This window comes from Chaetodon auriga, chromosome 15, assembly GCF_051107435.1.
Source record: "Chaetodon auriga isolate fChaAug3 chromosome 15, fChaAug3.hap1, whole genome shotgun sequence".
Lineage (NCBI taxonomy): Eukaryota > Metazoa > Chordata > Actinopteri > Chaetodontiformes > Chaetodontidae > Chaetodon > Chaetodon auriga.
In genome coordinates, this window is record NC_135088.1 from 15,561,092 (window position 1) to 15,586,040 (window position 24,949).

Genomic DNA, 24,949 nt, shown 5'->3' on the forward strand with positions numbered 1-24,949 from the left:
TAGAAGAAACTGGCCTTTTTTTTCCCATGTGATGTGCATTCAATTGCACATTTTCAATATGCTTAAATGTCTTTTAACCAGTGTTAGCAGAAAAAAATAACCTATTCTTATAACTCTATGACGAATTAAATGCACAGATTATTTGGAAAATGTGCTGCAGATGAAAAATATTCAGTGCCACTATTGTTGATTTTTCATGTAGAGCATTAACACTGAGAACTCAAACCCTGAATACATCCAAACGCACCACTTCAGTATGCTGGCCCTTAGATTTGGTCGCTGCTCCTGGACTCCCTGCATCAGCTATACTCATGGTTGCCAACAAAAATGAAATCGAAATGACTTATCGCAAGTAAGTCAATTAGGATACTAATGTTTAGCATTAGTTAGGCCACTTGGCAACCAGTGATCAAACTGTGATAAATCAGGGCATTAGCACCCACATCTACAGTCTCTGCACTCACACACCTGCAGGGGACAGCCTAAGATTATGCTGCCAGTGTGCAGGACTACTGCTGCATGAGTGCTGCTACACATCTGAAGACAACAGGGAGGGAGACAAGATGTAAGAAAGGGATAGATAGATAGATAGATAGATAGATAGATAGATAGATAGATACATAGATCAATGCACACTTACGTGGCCTATATACACACAGACACACACACTCAGCAGTATACTGTTGGTCCATACTGACTAGATGCTGGTGTGTGCTGCTCTGCCTTTGCACCACACACCAAACCCAGCAGAGGCTACGCCGCCTCACACACCAACTCTGCAGTGACGTGAGGAGGAAGAGGCTGCTCTTATTATAATTCAACGTCAGACCAAGTTTGATAAACGCCCCCCTCTCCCTCCCTCATCTCTTCTGCTCTCCTCTCCTCTCGCTCCCTCTCCTCTCTCTCTGGCCCATTTCAATGGTCCTTATCCACAGTAAGGAGATCCGCTTTTCCTCTCCTCCTCCACCATCACCACATCTTTGAGATAACACGCTGCCTTTAGGTTTCCAGCAGCAGCAGAGGGCTGGCGCTGCAGTTGCGCTGGCACACATTCAACGTGGGTGCACACAGTGAGTGAGAGGGACCCGCCGCATCTTGTGGATTTCTTTGCGTACAAGCTCGTGTACATGGTTCTCCCTGCTGTTCCTCTGTCACATCCAGACCAGGAGTTGATTCCACTTCTCGGAGAAAAATGTGGCATCGCACAAAGGCGACGGTGCTTGTTTTATTGTATTTTTGGGGGGAGTCGCTGGCAGGGTTTCCAAATCAAATCAACATTGGTAAGTTGAATGAGATGCTCTGACTACACGTTTCTCTGTTCAAACAGTCTAAATAGGACACGTAGCTGCGAGTCGCGCTGATTTGGTTTTTTGCATAATTCATTACCAAGTTCACTTGTCGTAAAGACACAAGGCTGTGGGATCCTGCGCGTCTTTGTGGGCGGTTTTTGGAAAATCAGAGTTGATCCAAAATGTCCAAAATGTCTGTATCTGTGCATAATTTATGGAGCGCTAACACATTTGTTCACTGGCTCGCCTTGGATGATTTGCCAATGATCTGTGCAATAATGCGTAATTGTACGGCGCTGCCCTCACTCTGTACGCAAGTCAAAGCCTGATCACTGGACTAAAACTGTTGATGTGTGTTGGGAATGAACTCATCAGAGCGCTGTTACATGTGACATGTTGTCTCCTGTAGGTGGACTGTTCATGCGCTCCACAGTGCAGGAGCACAGCGCCTTCAGGTTTGCTGTCCAGCTGTATAACACCAACCAGAATGTGACGGAGAAACCTTTCCACCTCAATTACAATGTTGACAACCTGGAGTCCTCCAACAGTTTCTCCGTCACACACGCCTGTGAGTAGTTCTACACCATAAACCGCTCTACAAGAATTTTCTGTGCATAAGAAAAGCAGGAGAATCTACTTTTCACTATTAAAAACATGACGCAATTATGTTTTTAAAACTGTATCCAGATGTAATGATGCAGGCTGCAGCTTAGCACACACACACACACACACACACACACACACACACACACACACACACACACACTATGTGAAATGTTTGTTGTTTCAATGGTTTCATTGGCAGGCGAATCTAAAAATTAAACAGCTAATGTTTATGAGCTGAGCCACTGTTTGGATAAAATGGACCAGTGCTTTAAAAAACACAGACACCTGCCAACTGTCTGGCCTTATACTCAAACTCCTCTGTACTGCAATCTGAAATTCACCAGCTGGATGATGGAGCATGATGGCCTGTAATTGGCCAAACACAGTGATTTTGTAAACTGAGTAATTCAGTAATTCCGGAGAAGCTGATCTGCAGCAGTCCGATGACTTTGGTGGAGAATAAAGCCCCGCTGCGCTGGTTGCTGTGGCGTCTGGCTGTGGCATCAGATAGAGGCCGCAAGTTAGGAAGTGTGTTGTGGTGGCGGCTTCTGGTGAAGTTGGTTGCATCATGAAGATTGTTGCATTGGATCGAGTCTTTTTTTTTTCAAGCTTGTAATGTAATCATCAGCTCTTCCCCTTGATCATTAAGCTTAGGTTGAATATTTGAAAGGGAAGCATTGCTTTTCTAGTTGTCATTTGGTGCCACTCGTCAAATATAATGCAGATTAGTAGCCATGTTTAGGCTGTAACCCATTCTCTGACTCAAAATATCACATCAGGTTATATCAGCAGCACCCTGGCTTACATTCCTCTGACAACACTTTTGATGGATAAATAGCCTAATGTGTCAACTGTAACATAATGTAATCCATGTAGTCATCTCTTCAAACATGATGGATTTGATAGGAACGGCTGTGCAGTGTGATATGGCTTCATAATTGGTCTACCAGTCACTCCTCTGCCATGTAGGCCACCAAGTTCTGTCTGGAGAATTAATTTGTTATCCTTCTTGCCACCAACTGCACTTCACACTTCACGCTCAAGCATCAGCTGCAGCTCTCCAAACTGCCGTGGAGAGTGGCTATGTAACCTAATGAAGTGAGAAAAAGGGGCAAAAAAAAAGAAAGAAAGAAAAGCAAATTGAACACAGCTGTACCTCATATGTCTCAGGCTCGGCTGTAATGAAAATACAAAATGCTGTTGAGATGATGTGGCTGTTGGTGAGTGCAGCAGGGAAGAAGCAAGGATGCATGTTTGCACAAATTCACACACCCTGACGCTGCCGAGGGTAGCCTCGCACTGTCGGCTGCTGAGTGATTCCACTGGAGGGGTTGTGGGGTCAGTGCTTAGCTCAAGGGCGCTTCAGATGTTGTTCCTGAGGAAGAGATGAATATTACATGCTTGGCTTGTCCACATCAGGGATGAAGCACAACCTCTCCTACTTGGGCTTGTTTTTCATTTCCAGGAGGTCAAACACAAGCCATTATGTAAAATTACTCATCCAGCAAAAGCATTTCTTGGGACAGTGTCAATGAGCTGTTTTTACTCCAGTGTTGTCTTTGACCCACGGGTTGTCTTTTGGCCACACTCAGATAATTTCATTATGTAGGATATGAATACATGTTTCGAGTCATGTGCATTTATTCTGCAGGATTGTTCTTCTCATGCTACATTTTCAGATCCGTTCGCATCTCGTCTTCCACCAAATCTCTGCAGGGAGCGTCCGTGCCTCATGAGGAACTCCTTAGAGTTAAGCAGGGAAAATAGAGGCCTGTTGGATTACACTTAAAGATTCAGACCATAGGCAGGGTTCACTTTGAGTAAATTTGAATCCATTGTTTTTGAAAGAAGCTTAAGGTTTCTCCTCCTAAAGGATAAGCACAGATAATCAGCAGGATTAATTTGCGAGATAAGCTGTTGCAAGCTAAGCTAGATGCTTCCCAGTTGAAAAGGACCAGTGAGCAGCTCATTATGCAGACCAGCCAGGCCAGCTTGTGACTAAGGCACTGCTTGAAAATGCACCAAACTCCATAATTCTTATTTTTAGTAGTCTGGATTGCATAATGCCCTGCTTGCCTGGCAGGTGTTGATGTAGCAAATGTGATGATTATGATTTGACACATTTCTATTCTGGTTAGTCATTGCTGTGCTTTCCCCACAGCTCACATTGTTAATTTTGATAATATTAGCAAGCGTTAAGATGACAGAGATTTTAAATGTGCTTGTTTCTTGTGATCTTTGGGACGGTGTCCGAAACGTCCCATTTTGTATGAAATGAAGGAATGAATAAAGTAGCCGTATAAATGAGGAGAATTAGTCTTTGCTCAGAGCTCATTTGGATTCTGAATGGAATAAAGCAGGACAACACTGCTGTCCTCCAGCTGGGTCAGTGCATAATGATTGTTACAAATCCCTGATGGCAAATGACTGTGTTATTGGCAGCGTGGATCAATAGGTGGAAGGCTGTAGTCCAGTAGTAGTGTGTGTGTGTATGTGTGTGTGGCTCCAGTTTGTTCTCCAGTATGGAAAAATCAATTCTCACCAAGCTTTCATTTTCTCTATCTCAGTCCCTCTTCACTAATATATGGCTGTTCTCCAACTTCCCCTGGCCAGAGACACTGAATCTTCAGTTCGATGCTTGCTTTGCAGCTATGAAAGTTGAGAAACAAACAAACCTGTAAACAGCCAATGATGCATCACAGCAAACAATTTCCAGTCATCGCAGCGTGATTGAATTGATTCCGACAAAGAGAACTTGACAGTGCCGTTGTGTTTATTATCTCACCAATTTGCTGGCTGGCTGGAGTGAAGCTGCAGCGTGTATTGATGTGACACCTTGCCCCAGGCCAGGACAGATTTTGTGCATAAATGCAGAAATGGGAAGGTTATATCCATTAAGACTGAGGTCAGGGCAGGAAGAGGCAGTGGAGACAGAGAGCCGCTGGCCCGGCTGGACATTCAGGGGGGGAGTTAAACCAAGTGGGATTATAGTTTTTGGATATGGTGACAGGGTAGACAGCTCCAACAGATCACTTCATATCTTTATTTCCAAAGCATTTGCTCCATGTATAATTGTCTGCGTTTAAGATGACACTAATTCTACTAATTTATAACATGTAGTGTACAATTTCTGATGTTTTAGTCATTTGCAAATGCATATTTACAGGAGATGTGTCTAATCTGTTGTACAAAACAAACCCCAAATAAGCCATATCATGCATTTTTTAAGACTTTCCTTTTTCACTTCACTTGTGATGGATCTGCTCAGACCAGAAATTTTCCACAGATGAGCTTTCATTTGACCAATTTAACTGAATCAAATGTGAATTTGACAGTGTTTCTTATAGCTACCTATCCTCCCTCTGCTATGACTCAAACCAGTGTGATGCTGCTCAGACAGAGGCTAATGTTAGAGCACTTCAGTGTGTAGGCAATGGACAGTCCCACTAATGCAGCACAGACCAGTTTAGGTTGCCAGATCTCCTCCTCCTCCTCGTCCTCCTCCTCTTCTTCTTCTACTTCTTCTTCTTCTTCTTCTTCTTCTTCTTCTTCTTCTTCTTTTGCATTCTTAAGACTGTGGTGACTACACTGACTCATAAGCTGTGTCCATATAAGGACATTATACTTTTTGCAATGCTTGTGCAAATGTAGCATGTGAAAGGATTATACCTACAACATTGACAGTTTGAGCTAATACTATCCCATTGTTATGATTATTGTTATTTTTTGCTTTGTTACCTGCATAGAAAGAGTGCGGGCAGGGCAGCAGCAGCACACATCCACACATTCAAATTTCAATATGTAATTAAAAAACAGATATTAGTGAACCGGAAGAAAGGGAGGGCAGGAAGGAGAAACTGTCTGTCATGTTGTTCATAGCTGGCTGTGTTCACTGGATTTTATCCTCTAATGGTGTTGTATTCAATGCTTTGTTTAAAGGAATAGTTCAAAATTTAAGGAAAACACACGTATTTGCTTCGTGAGAGGTTTAAATGAGAGGATTGACACTGCTGTCATATCTTTATGCTACATATGAAGCTACAACGACCACAAAGACTTGAAAGATCCACCAACCCATAAGCTCACTAATTAAGATGTTTTATCTTATTTATTAATGTTGGTGGGCAGTTTTTACTACCTTCAGACAGAGCCAGCTAAGCTAACAAGCTGCTGGCTGTAGGTTCTTTTTTTTTTTTTTTTAACCGTGCAGGCTTATTGATCTACTTATGTAATTCTCAGCAAGAAAGCAAATAAATGTATTTCATAAAATGTCTAACTATTCCCTCAGGTAATGCAACAGCTCACACACAGCCATCATTTCAAAAGCGGCGTCTTAGCAAGAGGACGCCGTCACGAGCTGGATCATTAGATCTTGTGAGCTTTTATAAATATTGAAATATCTAAAGGTAAATGTCAACTTGCTCTACGTTAATTTTTCTGCAGTTACTGTGGCAAAACAAACATGCTGGAATGTAAGCAAACAATATATAACGACCTCAGATCCATCATAACTATGAGAACTCATTTAAACCGACAAGTTATGAATGATGCATGAACACCACATACGAGGTTGTCAAATTGTTTGGCCCGAGGGAGTGTATTCTGCATGAGAGTTTCTATCTTAATCCACACTGTTTGACTCATGAACGTGTGTCCATACAACGAGGGTTTATTTATATTTTTTAAATGGCACCAACAGAGTCACTGAGGTCACTTATAATGAGAGGACAAAACAAGCCCACACTACGCTGTGCACGCCTGAATTCAATTGTCAATACTTGTTGAGGAACACATTCATCTTTGCAGAGATATTTGGACAGTCTTGTGTGTGTGTGTGTGTGTGTGTGTGTGTGTTTCATTTGAAAGCTTTAAATGGATCCTCTCGATTTGGGAGCCCTTGAACAGAAAGAGACACTTACCCAAAAGCATGTCCTTTTATCACAATGCACTGATAAAAATATCTGAGTTACTGCTACTGCAGCCAGAGTCCTGTCAGTTTGGATGACCTGCCCCAAGTTGACAAGTACTCATTCTCAGATTTGTCATGCCGTTCTCACAGGGAAGCATAGTAAAAAAAAAAACATAAAAGCTTTCAGACAGTCTTTGTATTAATTTTATCCAACTAAAGAGTCCCTTCACTTTCAGGCAGTGCTGTTGTCTAACTGATACTTTCACCGACACGAATGCATGGTCTGATCCTTAGTTTAATACGAGCTTTTAGGGTGTATCGCTGTGGGCCAAGACAAACACTCATGGGCCATCATGCAGCATAAATGCATTAGCTTTCTTTGAACAAGGGAGTACTGATGCTAAAGAAATGGCCATAACCACAACAGAGGCTTTTAAACATCAGTTGACTGCAGACATCACCGTCAGTCAAGTGCAAAATTTATTTGGCCGAACCGCCTCCCAGCTATTGTAAGAAAGATTCGTCAGCCCTGGCTGGTTGTAATGCCGTAAAATGGCGGAATCGCGCTGAGTAGGTTCAGGGGCAAGTCACTGGAGATGTGCAGTTAGTCTTTCATCCTGTGCATCAGAATGTGCTTACATGTCAGTGCTGTAACAGAGCGACGGTGATCACTACTGACAAGCTACAGTGATGCTGCAGCAGTTTGTTGCGGTCTTACACAACGTCCTTCAGCGAGGCTGCCTCTGAAAAGCTCTGCTGTTATTCACTAAATGTTACCTGAGATAATCCAAGGACAGCAAGCTGTGAACTACACAGAAGAATTCGTAAGAAAACCAAAGATGCCACCGGGGCAGTGAATAATTTAGAGGAGCTGCATTCATACTGTGGATTTGGGAAAGTTGCATGAGCCTCAGTTGTTGAATGTAAAGGAGCCATTTCGCAAGATCACTTCAAGTGCTTCAGTGTGTTGAATTTGCTTGAAACAAGAAACTTCATTAGTTTATTCTTCATATTCGATACTTCACTGTCTTGATTCAGTCTATTTTCTGCCCACAGTGCGACGCTTGTGTCATGTTATTTTACAGTAGTGAGCAGCAGAACCGATCTTTAGAGTTGATGGATTGTGAACAGCTTAAGAGATGTGTTTTCCAATGAATTTAATCCATAAAATGAATTCATTTTATGGTCTAAAATGGAGGCTTTTGATATTGTATTGAGTCAACTAAAACTATTTTGCGCACGGAGTCATCAAATTTTCCACTTTACTGCATTTCCTGATGTATTTTTGATGTGAATCCACGTTCCGGTGTCTTCTGCAGCATTACAACCTTTTTTAACTGAGAGTGCTGTATTCTTCTGTCTCTTGTAATAGTGGTCCTTGGATGATGTTTTTGCAATATATGCAAAGCATGTGTAGGTGGAGTGTTAGCAGCGCTTTTACTGCGCTGCAGTGCAGTATTAAAGTGTATTCTTCCATACAAGGCTCCAGTAGCCACAGGCCCTGTCTCTGTATCGCTGCTGTAGATTTCCTTCTGTCATGTTGTTTTAGCATGTGGGCTGAATCCAGTTGTATTTCTCAGATTAGGGCTAATCCAACCAGTGTTGCCCCGCTTTCTGCGTGTAATGAGTATCTGCTGGGGGTAGCCTAATGGAAGAAAATGTGTGCCTTTACAAATCTGTAATCTTTAGAGAAGAGGGAATTCCAGCCAACATGCAGCCACGCTGCCTGAGGAGAAACACCTACTCAGGCTTCAGTCCCTATATGCCCTCTGCTTTCCCTCTGCTTGGTCAACTGAGATGAATTGCACAACAATGCAGACTGTAACATGGATACAAATATGAAACACTTAAATGTCATAACACGCAGATCATTTCAGCCGTGTGCACTTTGCCTTCAGTCAGATTTGTATCCAAACAAACATTTACTGTGATTTTACTGTCTGGTGAAATTAAACTAGCAGGCCTTAACAAGCCTTTCAGTAGAATGACTGCAGCTGATTAAACTCAAAGCAGATGAGATGCTGTGAAGAGTCACTATTCAAAAGGTCATGCACAATTTCATGAACATGCATAATGCATAGGCCATCTATTTTATTAGCCGTGTTAACGTGTTGATCTATGAATGGCAAGCTGGTATCTCAACATCTGCTGGATGGATTGCCTTGAAATTTAGTGTAGACAGTCATTGTCCCCAGAGGGTGAATCCTGTGAGACTGGTGATCCCCAGACGTTCCCAGTGTCACCTGCTGGTTTGTTGTTTTAACTGGAATATCTCAACAACCAGTAGATGGATTGCCACGCAGTTTGGTTGCAAAACTAATGACATTCCCATCAGCCTCAGCTGTACTTCGTGTTAAGTGCTAATTAAGGGATGCTACCATGCTGAAATGCGAATCTAAGATGGTTTAGCTCAAAGCACTGCTGTGTCAACCTCACAGAGCCGCTAGTGTGGCCGCAAACGCCTTGTCTTAGTTTTACATAAAACACTTTTTACATCACTGTGTGTTAATTAATTTCTCTTATAAAGTCAATGCAAATAAGAAGGAATAAATGCCTAAACAAACATGGGGCAGACACAATGAAAGCAGCTGTATTATACAGCAGCCTTGCAATGAATATGGTGTGTTTTCATTATGTACACCCACAGTACATACAAGGATGAAACGTCAATCTGCTGTTATTCAGACGAAGATGCAAACTAGTGTTGACATTTTTATTTCATCTGCACTAAATTCAAATCACATAACCCACTTTATTTTATTTTCATGTTTATGTAGCACAATGAATACAATCTGACAATAGATTGCCAGATTCATTTCACAGTTAATTTCATTTTAAGTACAGCAGAGTTATGCTCTGGAGTACATCGTGAATTTTGCCGCGTGTCGGTGAAGTTTCCATTTTAATTTAGACAACGCTGATGCATTTTCAAACATAGAAATGAAAACAGGATGACGGATATTTACTGTCAGGTTTTTCCTACATCATAACTTACATTTTCTCACCAGCTTAAAAAGGCTGGAAGGCTTAAGATGTCCAAATAAAATGGAACAAAATCTATTGAATTGCAGCGTTCTTAAAGGCCAAACACGGCAATGCATACATGTGAAATTTATGGGAGGATTTTAAGGATTGGCACAGAACAGAAATGAAATCAATCCTGCTCTTATTTTCTGCTTTGGAAACAGACGTCAGCCGTGGTCGGAGCCATTCATTGGATAAAAAGTGAAAATGTATTTTTCGTGGATGTAAATGATTTGCTGCTCACGGTCCAAACACATGCAGATCAGAAGGTAGAAGCTACAGAATGTGGTATGCATAATAAGTGACTGTATGTGTATTCATACAACCTCGTCAGTGTCTCATTGTCTGATGCTGAATGAATTATGAACTGAATTATCGAGGGCGGTAACATGATGGCAACTGTGCTAACGTTTAGAAATACCTGCGAGGCACTGGAGTGTGTCCTCACTCAGCTGTCGGACGCAGTCCTGAGATATTCCCACAGCATCCCTGTACGTCCTGTCCAGCTGACACACTGAACAGCTGCTGGCAGAATGCAAAGGTACAAAGGAAACATGCTTCCGGGAATAACAAGGGAGGGATGTTGGCTGTGTGTCCTGACCCCGCAAATCATCATTCAGAAGATGGCACAGCTTAGCTGCCCAGCTCGTTTCCACGAGGAAACACTGAATCTGCTGAGTGTCTGTCAGTCAGCAAATTTACAAGATTTGTTGGCATCCTCCGTCCAGCCTAGTAATGCTGTCTCATTTGATGATCTCCTTTAACACACAAGTGCAAAGAGATCTTAATTACTTATAGTTTTGGAATTCACGGCACTTCATTTGTTTCCTCCGAGTTTCTGTGACTCAACATTTGCTATCCTTTTTGATATAACTTGCAACTATTAATTCAGTATATCAACGGTGTTTGTTTGGCAGGAATGAGGCACAAGTAGTCCAGTGAACTGGCTGTGCCCAGAGGATGAATCCTAGTGATTATGATACTCACAGGGAGGTTGACATTTGTGACTTTAAGTGAAATGTCTCAACAACCCTTCGTCTGGCACCGTCAGATGGTGATCATTGTAAACATTACACCTGTTTAGCATCATCATTGCGACTGTGTTGTGTTAGCATGTGTTTAGCATTTAGCTCAAAGCACCACGATTTCTAAGTGCAACCTCTCAGTGCCACAAGCATGGCTGTAGACTCTCAGGGCAAGAAGGGCAAGAACAGGCCTTACATAATATAGTTAGTGGAGTGTGTGCATGGCGTATTAACCGTGGAAGACTTTGAATAGATGTGAATGGTCTTCATTAAGCTTAAAGGCAGAATTATCCTCAGAGAAACAGGCTTCACACTACTGTCTGCTCATTCAGTGCACCTTCTACACCCTCTGTTGATATCGTAATAAAATAGTTGGTGAACATGCTCAGTGCTTCTTGTTGACCCCATTCTTTACAAGTTGGTCATGTCAGGACAGCAGCTGCATGTTTGTGCTGTGTCCTCTCCCTTCTTCTCTCACTGAACATGTGACCCCGGGATGGGACAGGTATTCCCATGTGGCTGAGTCCAGTGTAGCCTCGCTCCCCTTCAGGAAAACAAACTCAAGTCCTGCTGCTTTCTTCTCCTGTGGTATGGCTGCAGGCACTTCTCTCAGACAGCAGTAGAAAAATAACTTCACACCAGGCAGCAGCACACGCATAAACAAGTTATTTGTTATGTCACAAAAAGTAAAGTCGTTGTCCTCACTGTCTCCAAGCGCAGTATCCAATTCCCTCAAACCTCAAGGCTCTCACAGTGACTCAGTCCAAGAATGTTCACCTCCTCATCTCAGTGCGAGCCTGCCTCTATCCTTTTCTCTTCATTCTCGCTCTCTTATATGCATAAATTTCAATTTTCTCACTGTGTGCGTTGCTCCCGTTTCAGGCGAGGACAGCAGCCCCCTCCCCTATCCCCCCCCCCCGAGCAATAGAGCTTTAAGAATTCACTTTGTAGGCTCGGCTCCGCTGTGCACACACACACTACAGGTTCATCCCTACATCAGCAAGTGTTATGAAAGACTCTCAAAAGATTCCCCAGCTGTCTGCAGGAGAGACCCTCAAAGCTGCAAAGCCCTGAGTTTCGGGAAGACGCAAGACAGTGTTGATGCTGCTGGAGCTGCTGCATCTACCTGTTCAGTTTGACGAGGTGGCGAGAGCTGAGGAGACGCACAGAGGAGGGCGAGGGAGGAAAAGGAGAAAACAACAGTAATGACAGTAATAACAGGGTGATGTGGGTGTTTGTTAGGCAGTGGAGGAAATAAGATGGACGTGGACAGAAAGACAGAAAGCCAGCATTCATATTCTACTGAAATGCTCAAAGCCCGCAGTGCAAAAAAATAAAAAATAAAAAATATAGCTCTACTTCCCCTTTGTAATAAAGTAAATGATGCGTAGCGTCATTGCTGACCATGATCAGGGGAATTTACTGTAGTTGACTAGTGTTTACTGCTTCATGAACCCAAATATATGATTTCATTAGTCCTTCAGGAGAACAGCCTGTCTGTTTCACCTTGAGAAACAAAGAAACTATTGCTGCCATTTTGAGAAGAGAATTGGATGATATCGGACGAGCTGAGAAGTGTTAATTTAATGGATGCCCTCTCTTCCTCTTTGATAACATGAGCTGAATATTTTGTGTTTTTAGGAAGACATTTGTGAATCTAGAATTTGAGGACGATCTGTGCTTTGTTGAATAATGTCATTTGCTTTAAGAGCCACTGTGAAGCTTGCAGAAACATTTTTCTGCTAATGAAGTGGGTGATTTATTTAAGTGTTTATGAAAGGCCTATTGAGTCATTGAAATGAAGGTTAAAAATTGTCCTTCTGACAAAAAAAAAAACAAACAAAACGATGGTGCAGCAGCACCTGGAAGATTCTTCGCCTTGATTACAGCATCACCCTTCACCAATAACCCAACAGATGCGGCCTTGATTTCTGTGGATGTTTGTGTTTGATTGGTATTTAAACCAGCGTCACCCTGGCCTTTCAGCACATCCGCAGATCTAATGTGTGTGTGTTGAGTTAAGGCTGAGAGGAGGGATGGAGGAAGAATAAAATGAGTGAGGGAAAGATGACTAAACCGAGCTGTCGAGGATGTGAGGATGACTGAATGGACTTAATGAAAACTGAACAGAAGCAACATTTGAAAAACATACTGTGAATTTGTTTTAATGTGTTTGCAGATGTGTGTGTGTGTGTGTGTGTGTGTGTGTGTGTGTTGTCATATAAAGTTCAGTTCCTCCTAGCTGCTGTTTTTCCCAAAATGTGTTTCCCAAAGTTCATCTAGAAAATAGTAAGACTGTAAAACACATGCTGAAGAAATGCATGACTAATGCAGAATGTATCTTAAATTCTGATAAAAGGAATAGGCCACCAGCTGTTTCTTTCCAATAAAGTGTGCTTGATTTGAAACTTTCATTTGTATGACATTTGACTGCTTTTGTGGCAAATGTAGCTTTCAAGAGAAGACAAATTAGTGGGCAGATTGTGAATAAATCTTAGGATAAACCTTAACTTTTAATTTACTAATTAAATGTAATTAGCAAATACTTTGTTTTTGTGAATGTACAGTCAATAATTAGCAATTCAGCATCAGGATGCGACTTTATGTTAGGGCACACAAATCAACCAGCAGCGATGATCTCATGTGTGAAGTAATGAAAAAGTAGTGATGTCACAAGTCAACCAGGAAACAAAGGGTTGGGTGAATAAACATTCATTAATAGATGAAAACATGAAGTGACTTGATTTCCTTAACGACTCCACTGCTTTGACACATCAAACTCTGTTAACAGGTCTGTTGTTTGAAGCCTTTTGTGACTTCAGAGGGAGCTCAAGTGATGTCATTTGCCTCAAGTGATGTCACTTGAGTCTGCGAGGGTCTGAAGACTAGAAGTTTGAACATGAAATAAGTGTGGAGGTGTGGAGTAAGAAAGAGGTGAACTTACCTCTGTTGTGCGCTCCTTATCTCAGCTTGAGGCTTGCGACTCGAGGCCACATTAGCCACTGATAGCACAGCACATCCGAATCTCAATTGAACTCTTGGTAGTTGAGTTGCATTGTGGGTAATGAAGGCACAAGGTTTTGACCAAAACTGGATTTTAACAAATCTGGTTATGCTTCTTAATTTTGGTACTCCATTGTGAGCGAGACTGTTATGGGAGTGCAATGTTAAATGTGTGGAGTGGCCTTTTAAATCATGTGTTTTACACCCTCGCTACTGTTATAGGGTGGACTTTCCTTGGAGGGACTGTATTTGAACCAATAGATTCTCAAAAAGAGACACCTCATTAAATCCAATCAGTTACATAAAAACATATTTAAACACTGATTAGAGATACTGAAGAGCTTTACTGAACAGTGTTGGGATCTGCTTTGAGCAGAGGGTCAGAAATATCAGAGCGGCTCTACTTGTTTGACCAGCATTTGCTTGTTATTGCTAACATTAATGCAAGGGTCATATCTCTGATCCAGTCCAGCTTGGCGTTATTAAAAAACATTTATTATGTACAAATAAAATAAAATAGTTACCACCTTGTAAGACCAACTCTCTGATGCACTGAGCGTTTATGGCTGGAGCTCATTTTCACAGGCCCGCAGATGGCAGCAGATAGGGCTTGTTATAAATCTTTTATACTGCAGCACAGCCCGGCGCTTGCACATTTGCATGCTCATGTTTCAGGGTATTTGTCCATTAAGAGCTGTGGCAAGTGCACTGATTTCCCCATTATTTCTAGTTGATTACCCAAGCAGTTGCATTTAGACCAAGGAGAAGTGAAGGGCAGCGGGCAGCAGAGCATGGCCATGGGGAACAGACATCCCACATGGCACCCATTTATTCAGATAGCCTCTGCTGCACTCAAAAGATTAATGCCATCCCGGATTTGCTCACATCTCAACCTTACATTAAAGTTTTTAACCCTAAAGTGGTCGTTAGTGGACTCAGCAGTTTTAGGAGTTTTTTCATTAGGAATTTTAGACTTTCACTTTGTTTGAAAGGCCAGCTCGTGCCGTTTGTCGTCATCCCTCCTGACTGAAAGAACAGCTGATCCTCAATGACTGCGCTTGTCCCTGACCTGAACCTGCTCTCTGTCCCTGTCACCAGTCTGCTCCCAGTTCTCCAGAGGAGTTTACGCCATCTTTGGCTTCTACGACAGGAAGTCCATGAACACGCTGACCTCCTTCTGTGGGGCGCTGCACACCTCCTTCATTACCCCCAGCTTTCCCATCGACGCTGACGTGCAGTTTGTCATCCAGATGAGGCCCGGTTTGCGGGGAGCTGTTCTCAGTCTGCTGGCCCATTACAAGTGGGAGAAGTTTGTCTACCTTTACGACACTGACAGAGGTAAGAGCGGCCCTCTGGGAGAGGAAAACGCACACACACACACACACACCAAAACACCACAAACTTTCAGGAGGAGACAGATGAGTGATGCAGAACATCTTATTGCTGGAGAAAGTGGAAGAAATAATTGCCACGCCAAGCCCTGCTCATGCAGACGTGTTATTATACAGTGTATATGATCAGTCTTTAATATGTAAATCCCTTATCCCCAATCCTCATTCTAAGTGGTCTGATACATTTTAATCTATGCCAGTAATGATCCTAAATTGCTTCACTATGTGGCTGAATGCGGCTCACAGAGGCAGTCAATAGCTCCTTGCTTCCGAGGAATGAGTCATTCACAGGTGCTGCTGATCCGCCGCCGTAGTGCAACTCCAGCCGCCTGAGCCCCTAATCCTCGGCACTCTCTGATTATCATTTCGCTCTAATTGGATTATATAAAGACAGAAACACAACATACTGTAACTTCTGCATGTGCCTCATGGCCCCCCACTCCCCACATGTAGGCCAACTATTTACAGACTTGGGCCTTCGTTGTCCTCTGAGGGTCGGCATCTGGAGAGGCTGCATTGAGAAAGAGCACAACAATCTGCCCGTGCAGCTGGCCAGCAAATGTATACTGCACGATTTGTGATTCCATTTGCATTTTTAAGTCGTGTTACTTCTATTTAAAAAGGACTCAGTACATGTAGAGGTTTTCTTGGTGCAGTCGCTGCTGTTAAATGTGCCAAACTGTGCATTCCAAGTATTTTTAAACTGACATAGAGCATTTCTAGGACAAGTGCACTCCTTTTTCACTTCCCCCGCCTCACTTTATATATCTCCAGTCCAGGTGGGTGTCTAAGCTACTGCTCACTCATGAAGCTGATTCTCACAGAGCCATTTTGTGCATTTAAAAAAAAAAAAAATCAGCGACTTTTTTGGCAGTTTGTTCAACGGATATTTTGTCCTCAAAGCAAGAGCTTCTTGGAACCCTCATAACAAACAAACAGCTACACCTCAGTTTCATTGATTTTGCCGTTTTGCTGCTAGACTGCAGAAGCTGAAAACTGATCGGACGGTGTGGTTGACATTGCGGAGTTTATAGCCTCTCCATGGCACAATCAGCTTTCGCAGAAGCACTTTCTGATGGGGCCCTTAAATCCCTGCTTTACATTGCTGCCGTCTTTCACCTGCTGTGCCGAGGCTGACGGGCCACCACCATCTGTAATACTCTGCCCATTTCCACGACGTGACACAGTGTAAACACTGTAGTTTAGGATGGAGTCCCACATGCTGCACAGCTTGTGTTTGCTGAGAGGCTAGTTAGCCATCCTATTTTGGCTGCCAGTCCCAGCCCACTCCTCCCCATCAAGGCTCTGGAGCAATATAGCCGACACTCATCCAAACGTCACTTTAATCTTCATTATAGGAAGAGGCCTCTGTTTAGGTCCGGGGAGGGACTTGCAGGGGGCTCTCGAGAGATTCTTGTGTGAGTGACTGTTGATAGTTTGTGGGACAGTATGACAGTAATATGCTGCTGAGGCATTTTACAATGACACATGTAATGCCTGTCCCTAAATAAGACACTTGCCACATCTGAGCAGAGCCTTTTATCAGAACAAAGGCCTCTTACAGTCAGCTTGAAATTGGAAAAATCATTAAAATGAAAGAGTCGATCCCCTGCTGTACATCATGGGAAAGTGGACTCTGTCTTCCCTTTCATCACACACCATAAGAGGGATTTTTTATCATAGCCTGAAGGCATAGCTACCATAAAAACTGTATCTGCACAATGGGATTTTGACTGTAATAGAAAATAAATGCCCAGAGATACCACTTAATATGCCCATGCATGAACTGCACATTTAATTTTCAGCGTGTATTTCAAATTGGAAACGGTATCGACATCAAATAGGTGCAGCTTCACTTTCATGTTGGAAATGCCTCCCTTTGACAGCAGTATTGTACTGATTTAAGAAGCTTTAACTGACATATTCGTAATGATTATTAAGTAACGAGTGGAGCTTGTTTCCCACAGCTGCTTTTTACAGAATGGGAGTCTATTACTGTTTCATGCAGCCCACTTCTCATTAGAGGAATTGATTGTTTGGCAAACATAGAAGGGGTACAGAAGAGGGATGCAGAGGGGGAAACTGAAGAAGCCAGACAGATTCAAGAGAAGCACAACAAAGACAAAAACAGATTTAACACCTTCACACACGGGTCATTAAAGACATGTTTCACCTATTTATCTTCTTTAACATCACCTGTTTATCGTGAATGTGCTGCCTATGAAATGTCCTCATTAAACTTGCTAATGGCTGCTGGCAGAAAAGACCTCTTGAACCGAGGAACATCTGGGCATTACCAGCTGGCCACTGTGAGTAGGAGGTTTTTTCATATTTATCTAAGTTACTACAAATTGCATATAATACTTGCATATTTTACAATGGGTACAGTGTACAGCTTACCTTAGACTTTATACTTTATAGTACAATCTTCCTCAAATTGATCACAGTTTAAAAAACAATCCTAATAATTAACTAATCCTGCCGCAGAATTAAACCATAAAGCATTTGAGTGATGATCAAAACAACATTACAAAATACACTGTGTGTTAAATGTTTTTGGAATTGCAATACTGTCGTTGATTCGAACTAGAAGAAACCATTGAGGCAGAGTGTCGAACTCACAGTCTGCGTGCCTTCAGCTGAAGAACAAAGAACGTACAAAGATTGTGCCGATGTCAAAAGAAGCTAGAAATATGAAATTAAAAAGCATGACTACGAGGTGTAATTGTCTCAACAGATAAAATCAGTTCCTCTAATGTGTGTCTTGGGGGTGGTTTGAGAACCATTGTTTCATTAAAGAAATATTAAAAAACGTACAGTTTGTTCACCATTTGATACTCAGGGAGGTCATTGTATTGCATTACAGTCTGCATGTGCATCCTTGTGCTCTCCTTTAGAACGACCTCGAGGTGTTCTGACAGGCAGGAGATGAGAGAGCTGATGTTGTCCTCAAGTCCAATACCTATAGTATTACATCTGAGAAGCAAAGTCATTATTTCTGCATTTTTAGCAGTCAGTGTATTGAGGTTAAATGGTGGATGAATTACTCAGATTCTTTACTGATACAACAATATAAAAATACTCTATAACAAGTGAACGTCCTGCTTTGAAAAAGTATGAGAAAGTTCACTCCAGTCGACAGAATAAATATTGGCATTGAAGGTTTGTGCAAACCACAGATGTGTTGAAAACCGACACAATCAAACAGTGTTATGTTGCAGTTGTTAAGTCTAGTTGTCACACCGCCGCCATTCCCTCTTCCTCCTGCTGATAACGTTCAGTTCGTAAGAATGTACTGGTAATCTAAACTATGTTGCTTTGATACCTATCATAGAAACCTGGTGATATGTGTGGAATGTGCAAATTCAACAAATCTGTGGTGAACTATCAATGCAGAAGAGTGCCCCCTGTCAGTGTCAATGTTATTATTACTATTATTACTGTTGTTGTTTTATTATTCCTGCTTTATGCATAAATGCATATGCAGCATTCTAACACTGTAGCTCGTTGAGATGGAGCAAATTTGAATTTAAAAGACAGTAGCGCACACTTTTCCTCCTACAAATGAAAAGTCGAGTTCGCAAGCAATAAAACACACCTTTGTTCAGTTCAACACACCCAGGAGTTGTTCTGTTACAGCCTTACTGGTAGCTTTTGGTGGCTAATGTTAGCTGATGTTAGCTCGCTGTAGATGTTTTTGCATTTAAAATTATCCCACATTTTTTGCTGTGTTTAACTAAAGATACTGAAATCTGCAGTTCACTGTATTATGTGAGCTCATTATTTGTTTTGCAAAATCTTAATTTGTAAAGTAACCAGTCCTCTAGTAAAGCAACTACCTCAAAATTGTATTTAAGTGAAGTACCTGAGTAGATGTACTTGCTGTGTAATCTAATCCTCACTATCTAATGCAGTCCTCTGATTCATGAACTCTACATAATGCAAACTAGATCTTTAATTTCTTTTTGTCACCATCAAAATGAAGGATGACAATCTAACAACCTTCACTGCAGCTTTTCCTGCATTCTCCTGCCCTCCTGACAAATGGGGATGGTCGGCACGGCGGACAATTTGCATTCGGTGTGCAATCACACTGCTGTGCTGCTGAATGTCTGGTTGGTTTCGTCTCCGCAAGGAAACGTCTGATTAATTGCAGGCTGCTAAAGAGCTGCACTCAGCAGTCAGGCACACAGCCTCATTAACAGAGAGTGGGAGAGAGAGAGAGCCCGAATGTCACAAAGCAGCTGTTCCACTCTGTGAACACCTCACTGCACCTTCACTCCCAGATGGACACATATCAATAGACCTCGACCCCACCCTCTACCCCTCCACCCCCCAGGGGTAAACACTGTTTTCCTCCCAGGCTCCAATACTGGGACTCAGGCAGAGATTTACTGTATCAATCAGGCTTTTTGCTTTAGGAGAGCTGTTTTCCTCTCTGTTCTCAAGGACTCTATTAAGCCTCATAGAGAACATCGAAAGAGCAAAGGAGAACGCGACTGGGATACACGTGTAACACAGCAGGCAAGCAGTGGCTGAAAGGTGCTTTTCTGGACTGGAGAGAGATATGAGAGAGCACAACACTGCCTATTTAAAAAATAAATCTCAAAGGTTACACAGGACTATGTCAAATTTAATGAAGTTTCAAAATAGAGCAGTGCCTTGTTTCTTTTGTTATGGAAAACATATTCATTGCTCCATGTCTGTGAGAATCCCCCTCTGACTTGGAGGTGACTGAATTTAAGCTTCTCAGTGGGAATCAGATTGCTTTTAAATTTACAGCTGAGAATAGAGTGTGTTTGGAAAGGCAGTTTACATGCTGTGAGCGTGTGTGTGTTTGTGTGTGTGCTCGCGCTGTGCGGTGACGTCATTGGTGAAAACCTCAAAGGGCAGTGTGCATTCAGTGAGAAGATACAGCTGAGGCGTTAGCTGTCTCTGAGTTTTTCTGCATGAACCAAACCTCCTCTGCCAGACGCCCAAAATGGCACCAACTGATCCATGCACATCCACGCATGCAGAGGCAGTGCAGCTTGAAAAGAACAGCAAACAGTATGTGAGCTGCAGACTTTCTGCAGACCCCCACACGGCAGTGCTGGGCCCGTTGCATCTACAAAATCGTGCATGTGAATTAATAATGCAGAATACCAAACATGTTCCAGAGTGAACGATTTCTCACAATGGATTATTTGTGAATTACAGACTTAAAGCACAGCCTCAAATGAACACACAGCCACTTGTCAGGGACATTCTTGCTTTCAGACAAAAAAAACACATCTTCTCCCTTGAGCAGATTGGCCAACAGGCTTGCACTGCAAAGAATGTAACACACTATTGTAGCTACAGCAACCTTCAGAAAGACATTACATAATTTTAAACACCACCTAAATCTTTGTTCTGTGCTTGAAAAGGGAAGTTGCAACTGATAGTGTGTACTGTGGGCAACTCTGCATTACCAGCTCAGTGTATGTGAACAAAGTCATTACTGCACCAATTTCGAATGCACACATTGCCAAACGGGCAAGAAAGGATAGAAAATGTACATTTAGATAATTTCAGGTACAACTTTTACGTAGTTTGCTTACTAGTTTGGATGAACTCACAGTGCAGAGATCATTGTTTCAGGACCTAGGAGAGCTCCCTCATCCCTCATAGCTGTCTATGCCTTCAGTGCTGTAAGCTGTATGTAATTTATTCTTCCATTCATGCTGTATTTTTATAGTGCTCTAGAGTTATTATGCAGTAAAGTGGCTAATAAAAGGATAAACTTGAATAAAGGAGTGGAGAAATATAACAAATGCAGATGCTTCCATACAAGGCATGAGGGGCCACTGAATAGATGGTTTGATAAGTATGAAATTCATGTGAATCATGCGATATTGCCTTCAAAATCTCAAATTCTCAGCCAAAATAAACATCTATGGGAGACATTTGAGCATTATTTTAATTAATCAGTTGTCTCCACCACCATCAGCAAAACATCAATAAGGAAGAATAATGGTTCTTCTGGTATAGAGTAGCTCCAGAGACTGGCTCATGATGGCCCAGCACCTTACGAATAAACCTTACTAAACTGGAAAATCAACTGAGAAACTGTTAATGGAAACAGAGACACCGTCAATAAAGAATTGACCAGTTATAGATTTGGTGGGAAAGGCTCTGCTGTTTGAGGAAGCTCTCAAAGAAACTGAGCAGCAGCATGGATTCTGCCAAGAGAGCAAATCCTCCAGTCCAGCTCCCATTTTGTAAGGTTTACAAATGGTTGACAAGCATATTTCATCTGACAGAGTATACTGTTATATTGTCTAACTCTGCTTACAATCTATAGTATCCAAATGCAGTTTAATTAGTTATCTGTACATCATAGCCTGAAGCAGCTTTCCCTTGATCATCCTGTCTTTAGAAGGCAGTATAATGAGCTGCAGCCTAGTGTGAGACACCATGAGCACTGTTTACCTCTGGAGGGCTGACAGAAAGTGAGAGAGGGGGGACAACTTTTTTGCAAGCTATGTGGAGGTTTATGTGATTGTGGTTGTGTGAAATTGTTACCTGCAGTGAGACACAGGTAACTGTGTTGTGTCGGGCAAGAAGAGGAAATTTAGCTCCATTCAAACAGCTAAATGTCAGTGGACAAAAAAACAGCTTTTGCCATGTTTCTGATGAAAAGCAGCCCAGGCCGACTTGCTGCACCTTTGCTTAGCATTTGGAATAACAACCAGTCTTTCAGTAATGCTCTGACTACTATTTTTACACCAAAATTAGAGTGAATATGCAGGTTTTTTAAAGGCGGTAAACCTGCTAAAAATAGGTGATTTACTCCTTTCCCATTGACAGTAGACGAGTTTGCCTTTCTGTTTTTCTTTCCGCTCTGTCACATTCGACATCACAAACATGCTGGAAAGTAGAGAACAGGAGTAACTCAGTGCCAACTGAATGATGTTGGAGCGTTTCAAATTTCCTGGTTATTACAGCGCCAATGTCCGGAACTTCAACTCGTGTTTCCATCAGCGACGATCAGACCTGGAGCTGATAAATACGGATGCAGAGCCATTTGACCTACGAATGAATGCTGATTGAACACTTTCCCACTCCAGACAAAAGCCAGGTGTTAGTGGGTTTTTTGTCCAGTGAGAAAGGGCCTTTACATGTGTTTAATTAGGGAGTTAATTAATCTGAGACCTGAGACATCTTGAAATCTTGTCAATAAGCAGCCTGGAGCTCGATCAATCATATTTGCCATATCTGTTACTCTCAATAAAAAATCAATGCTTACCCTTTCCCCCCCTGCCTCTCTACTCCTAATGCCACCACAGGGTAATTTTAATCATTGATTATCTAATCATAATCTTTAAACACCCTGTGTGATTCCACTTATCCTGCTCGTTTTTCAAATGTCTTGTTCCTGTCGGCTCAAGGAGCACACAGGGCCGAGTCTTTCGGGGGCAGGAGGTTTATTCTAGCTAAAGAAAAGTCCCCCCCCCCTCCGCTCCACATATCAGCTGCTCACAGAAGAAGAAATAGCCAAATCTTCAAATGAATAGAAAAGAAAATGAAGCCGTATGTAGACGAAGAGTGAGGGAAGGAACAGAGGAGTCAGCAAAGCCTTTGTGCCTCTTCTGCGTCAGAAACCAGCAGTTGGCACAGAGGGCCAGGCTCTGTCAGACATGCTGTCAGATGCACCGAATGTTTATTACTTCATGAATTCAGAGCCCCCTCCTCTCCTCCTTCTTTAAGATCCAGCTTGTCATGTCTAATCCGCTCTAACCTCACCACTTTACATGGCCAGATAAGAAACCAGGTGACTAATCGAGCGTCCCTCCGCTTTATAGCCACAGCTCTGTTTATGCTTCCACTCTCGTCTCCGTTGTTGCTCGAAAGTCTCTCATCTATTTCAGGACGCTTGCTTTCAGGATAACACAAGGCCATTATAACTAGTAGTCTTTTTGCATTATGAAAGAGACTGATGTGCTGTGTGCTTCTATGTTTACCCAAGAGAGAACACTACTTTTATTTTCTTAAGAGATGGGAGAGTTTTTTTTTTTTATAGGAGACCTGAAAAAGAAGAGGCAGGAGAGGCATTTACTGTGGTGCAGCTCTCACTGATGGCCAAGAACCAGTCTGCTCCATTTCTTTGCATGTGGTTCAAATACAAACATCTATCCTTTATATTCTGTGTTTCTCCAGTCTCTGATTCTATGCATTTAAGTGTACATGACTTTCAGAATCTGAATCATCTTAAAGTGCAACAAAAGTTCATGAATTACTTAATGGACTGTGAAGAAAACTTACATAAAAGGTGAAAGGAAACCCGAGGAAACTGCTCAACAATCTGTGAGCAACTTTGCAGCTGTCATTAGATAAGAAATAATCTGTTTGATTAGCTCTGATCAGGGATTTGGCAGGAGTGGGTGGTGTGGGGGAGCAGGGTTCTCTGCAGTTCAGCTAATTTGGAACAGGGAGCTGCTATCTGCATTGGTCTGCGTTGGGCGTAGGCGTTGTTAGGCTAATTGTACTCAAAAGTGTCCTTTTACTGTCATTTGGCAGTTTTAATCCTTTTTATTTCACTGGCTCTGTAAGCATTGCCCACTGAAAACAGTCGTCTTTGTGGAGCCACATATAAGCACTGAGATTTTTGGAGATTTCTCTGAAGTAGGTTCAGTGGTTTTGTCTGAGATCCCCTCCGGTGTCGCGCTCAGCTTTGGGCATCCCATGACAACGGCACAGTTCAGATGGCTGCAAGAGGATTTTAAAGAGGTCACCTTCTCCAGAGAGGGGGAGGGACGACTGAGTCACAGTTGAGACTGCACACCACGCTCGGCCGTCATGTGAGCCGCTGTCCAAGACGCTCAAGAAGAATCACACGGCCAGGTGCCAGCAGAGCCTCGGCCCGTCTCTTTCTTCCAACTCTGTCTGTCAAAGAGGAAATAAATCCTCGGTAAATGCATTGTTCAACATTTGATCAAATATTTATCCTTCAGGATTCATCAATCTAGGCCTTAGCAAACATATTTTTAAGCAATTTATTAAAGAAAAACAGCCAGTGATATAATATGCCATTTAGAAGATGCTTTGTTCCAATCTGCTATACATGACTGTGAGGAACCTACAATATTATTTTGTTCACAGTTGAATCCAATAGCCAAATAGTGCTAAGCTCTCTAAAACCAATCCTCTGAGCTGCAAAGAACACCATATCAGAGGAGTACATACTGATCTCCTGGGCAGTGCTGTGTGGGCTACTAAGCTCATATATTCAAGAGAATCCCACATGCAGCCCAACTCGGCTTTGTGTTGCTTGCTCTAACAATTGCCGTCATCTTTAGGCGTTTCTCTGGGTGCATTTTGTGGACAAACTTCAAAGCAGAGTGTGCTCAACAATTTTTTGTGTTTGTGTGGACTTGAGCATCAATACAGTATGGAACAAAATGCGCTTGGAAGCTTGAAAGGAAAAGATATTTGTAACATCTTTTTTTTGGGGACAGCTTATATTTATGTTGCTCAGTGCACTTCAGACAGACTCTGCCTCTGCCTGACTGTCTGGTTCCTGCACTGAAACTTCCTGCTCATTTGCATGATATTAAAACGTTGTAACTATTGTCAGCATGTTGCAGGTCTGGTTCATGTCAGCACTTATCTCTTCAGGAGACAAGTTGTCCTCTGTTCTTTCTCTTTGAGAAGCAGCCACCAAAACTGATTTCAGTGGTG

At 42.3% G+C, this 24,949-nt stretch overlaps 1 protein-coding gene across 6 annotated transcripts in view; it reads left to right on the forward strand.

The window, feature by feature from the left end:
- Positions 1-839: 839 nt before the first annotated feature.
- The window catches only part of gria3a (glutamate receptor, ionotropic, AMPA 3a), a 67,618-nt gene continuing 43,508 nt past the window's right edge, over positions 840-24,949 (forward strand). For all 6 annotated transcript variants that reach the window (XR_013078218.1, XR_013078217.1, XM_076749819.1 and 3 more), the window contains exons 1-3: positions 840-1,280; positions 1,699-1,857; positions 14,955-15,194. Coding sequence is in view for 4 of the 6 variants with exons in the window: in XM_076749819.1 (XP_076605934.1) it covers positions 1,193-1,280; positions 1,699-1,857; positions 14,955-15,194 (487 nt within the window). In the remaining 2 variants the exon portion in view is untranslated. The remainder of the gene's footprint in view (positions 1,281-1,698; positions 1,858-14,954; positions 15,195-24,949) is intronic.